General features: G+C 39.5%; 2 protein-coding genes across 4 annotated transcripts in view; one reads left to right on the top strand and one right to left on the bottom strand.

Moving 5' to 3' along the window:
• LOC109957648 (alanine aminotransferase 2) overlaps positions 1 to 2,156 on the top strand; it is a 6,141-nt gene extending 3,985 nt beyond the window's left edge. For all 3 annotated transcript variants that reach the window (XM_020595682.1, XM_020595683.1, XM_020595684.1), the window contains 4 exons: positions 504 to 678; positions 777 to 932; positions 1,052 to 1,164; positions 1,360 to 2,156. In XM_020595682.1, coding sequence (XP_020451338.1) covers positions 504 to 678; positions 777 to 932; positions 1,052 to 1,164; positions 1,360 to 1,450 — 535 coding nt within the window. In that variant the 3' untranslated portion in view covers positions 1,451 to 2,156. The remainder of the gene's footprint in view (positions 1 to 503; positions 679 to 776; positions 933 to 1,051; positions 1,165 to 1,359) is intronic.
• Positions 1,779 to 2,489, bottom strand: part of dhx30 (DEAH (Asp-Glu-Ala-His) box helicase 30) — an 8,086-nt gene continuing 7,375 nt past the window's right edge. Inside the window, 1 exon segment of the mRNA XM_020595681.1 lies at positions 1,779 to 2,448. Coding sequence (XP_020451337.1) covers positions 2,189 to 2,448 — 260 coding nt within the window. The 3' untranslated portion in view covers positions 1,779 to 2,188.

Below are 2,489 nucleotides of genomic sequence, written 5' to 3'. Positions count from 1 at the left end.
ATGTAACCGAGAGAATGCGGTCATTTTTCAAAATAAAAGATCGTTCAGACTCAGATAATAAATAAAACGGAAATAATTAATGATTTCTTGTGCGGCCCGGTACCAATTGATCCACGGACCGGTACCGGTCCGCGGCCCGGGGGTTGGGGACCACTGGTTTACAGCATTTTATATTAATACAATTGCATTTACTATATTGTCACCAGTTATCTGTTTACACTGCAGCTTCTAATACATGAATAAACACATATCTACTTACAATCGTTATAAACCACTTATGTTTTTTTTTTTTTTTTTTTTTTTTTTTATAAATGCTAAATAGAGAGGACTTAAAATGTTACAAAGAAGTCCTTAAAGTGTTCAGCAAAACTGATGTTAGCAGCTACAACTTGGCAAATTCCAGAAGATCATGTGAGATGTTCGAAAACCTTTGACCATTGGAGCATGTGGTGAGATTGTTTTGTCAAGGTTAATACATGATTTGGATTTGTGTTTCTCATCAGGTGTGGTTTGCGCAGTGGATATGTGGAGCTGGTAAATGTGGACCCCGCTGTTATGAAACACATTCACATACTGTTCTCCAAAGACGGCTGTGCTCCTGTTCTGGGTCAGATTGCCCTGGATCTGATGATGAACCCTCCACAGCCAGGAGATCCCTCACACCCCCTTTATCATATGGTCCTGCTTTTCTGCATTTCTTAAATTTAAAAATGATTTTACTCTAGGGCCCAGGTCAATCAGTGTTTTGTTCTTGCCTTTCACACTCTCTTCTGCAGGAGACACAACATATCAGGACTACATGGGTTCATAATGTGAAGAGAGTGTGTGAGGTTATAAACAGTCTGCCAGGCTTCTGCTGCCAACCAACTGAAGGAGGATCGTTTTTGTTACCCAGACTCTATCTTCCACCTAAAGCCATTCAGAAAGCGCAGGTTACCTACCATCTTACATTGTAAACCAGAGTAGGACAATCATTAAAAGAAACTGTCACATCTTTGGTTTAATCAGTCCTAAAATATCTTAGATCTGGTTACATTTTTGCTTATTTTAGGAGGTGGGAATGCAGCCAGACATGTTCTACTGTGTCAAACTGCTAGAGGAGGCTGGTGTGTTAGTCAGTCCTGGTTGTGAGTATGGACAAAAGCCAGGCACCCACTACATCAGGTATAATACTGCAGATAAATCAAGCGTTATTATTCCAACTAAAGCCAAACACTAGGTTTTACAGACAAAAGCACATTTACTAGTAAACGGTTTGTTAAAAATTAGTGGTAAACTTCATAGAAGAGCTGAATTTTTCAAAAGGCCATTAAATATAACTGCACATTGTAGGTCTGTAACTCTTCTTTCTTTCTGCAGATTTTGCATTACGACACCTGAGGACATCAGGGAGGAATTCCTGAAGCGCCTGACCAGCTTTCACGTACAGTTTATGAAGGATTTTTCTTAAAGGCAATCGAGTTGTCTGCTGTATGGTGATTCAGCGCAGTGAATAAAAGTATCCAATCATTTTCCTCATGTTGACATGTAAATATTACAATAAGTGATATTAACTGATCAGATTCAGACAAAAGCCCTAAGAATCTGCTGGGGAGCTTTTAGAACACCACCTATCCTGTAGCTTTACTTGTGGAAATGGGGAAGTCCCCACTAAGAATCAGGAGAATAAAAGCTGTATAAAATGACCTTTCAGACAGTTATTTATTCGATTATGTACATCAAATTCAGGCAGACTAGGTGCAGAATTTCATTAATAGACATAAAGATCCTGTCTCAGGAAAAACTGCATTTCAGATGCATGTGGCTAATGTGGATGGGAATTCATCAAACAAATAATTTATCTTTCTCTGCTTAACCTGTGGCATTTTTATGGGCTTTGTGGTGGATTAAACTTGTACCTACCCCCCCCATAGAGCCTGTCAGAAAACTGTTATTATTATTATTAGTAGTAGTAGTAGCAGTAGTAGAAGTAGTTTAACATCCTCTGGTAGAGCACTGAACCTATGACAGAGACAGACTGGAAACAGCATGAGGTTACTCATGTCCCTTCAGAAGTGTTGGTCCTGGTAAATTTTCAACACTTTATTTTAAATAGTTCTGTTTAGTGCAGCACAATAAGTCCTGAATTAAGAACTTAATATTTCTGACAAAACAAAAAAAATACCTATATAGCAAATGCTAACCGTCATCATTCCACATCACTGTCACTGTTGTGATTCTGGGCAAAAGGGTTTGAGTCAGTATTGTTGAGCAGCTCCACAAGTAAAGAGATGAGCTTTCCATCTTGAGAAGCATAGGTGGCTGCGTTGTTGGGATTGTTGAGGTTTCGGTACAGCATGGTCTGAATGGAAGTGCGCAGTTCCCACAACAGCCACCATGTCTCAACTGACAACTCACAGCGCATCAGAGAGCGTCCAAGAAATGACACTTCCACTCTGTCGCCATTCACTGGGATTAAAGAGAAAATAATTATGAAGATAGGTCTCTGG

Source organism: Monopterus albus, unplaced genomic scaffold (assembly GCF_001952655.1).
Source record: "Monopterus albus unplaced genomic scaffold, M_albus_1.0 scaffold28.1, whole genome shotgun sequence".
Taxonomy (NCBI): domain Eukaryota; kingdom Metazoa; phylum Chordata; class Actinopteri; order Synbranchiformes; family Synbranchidae; genus Monopterus; species Monopterus albus.
This window is presented reverse-complemented; position numbering and strand designations above follow the sequence as displayed.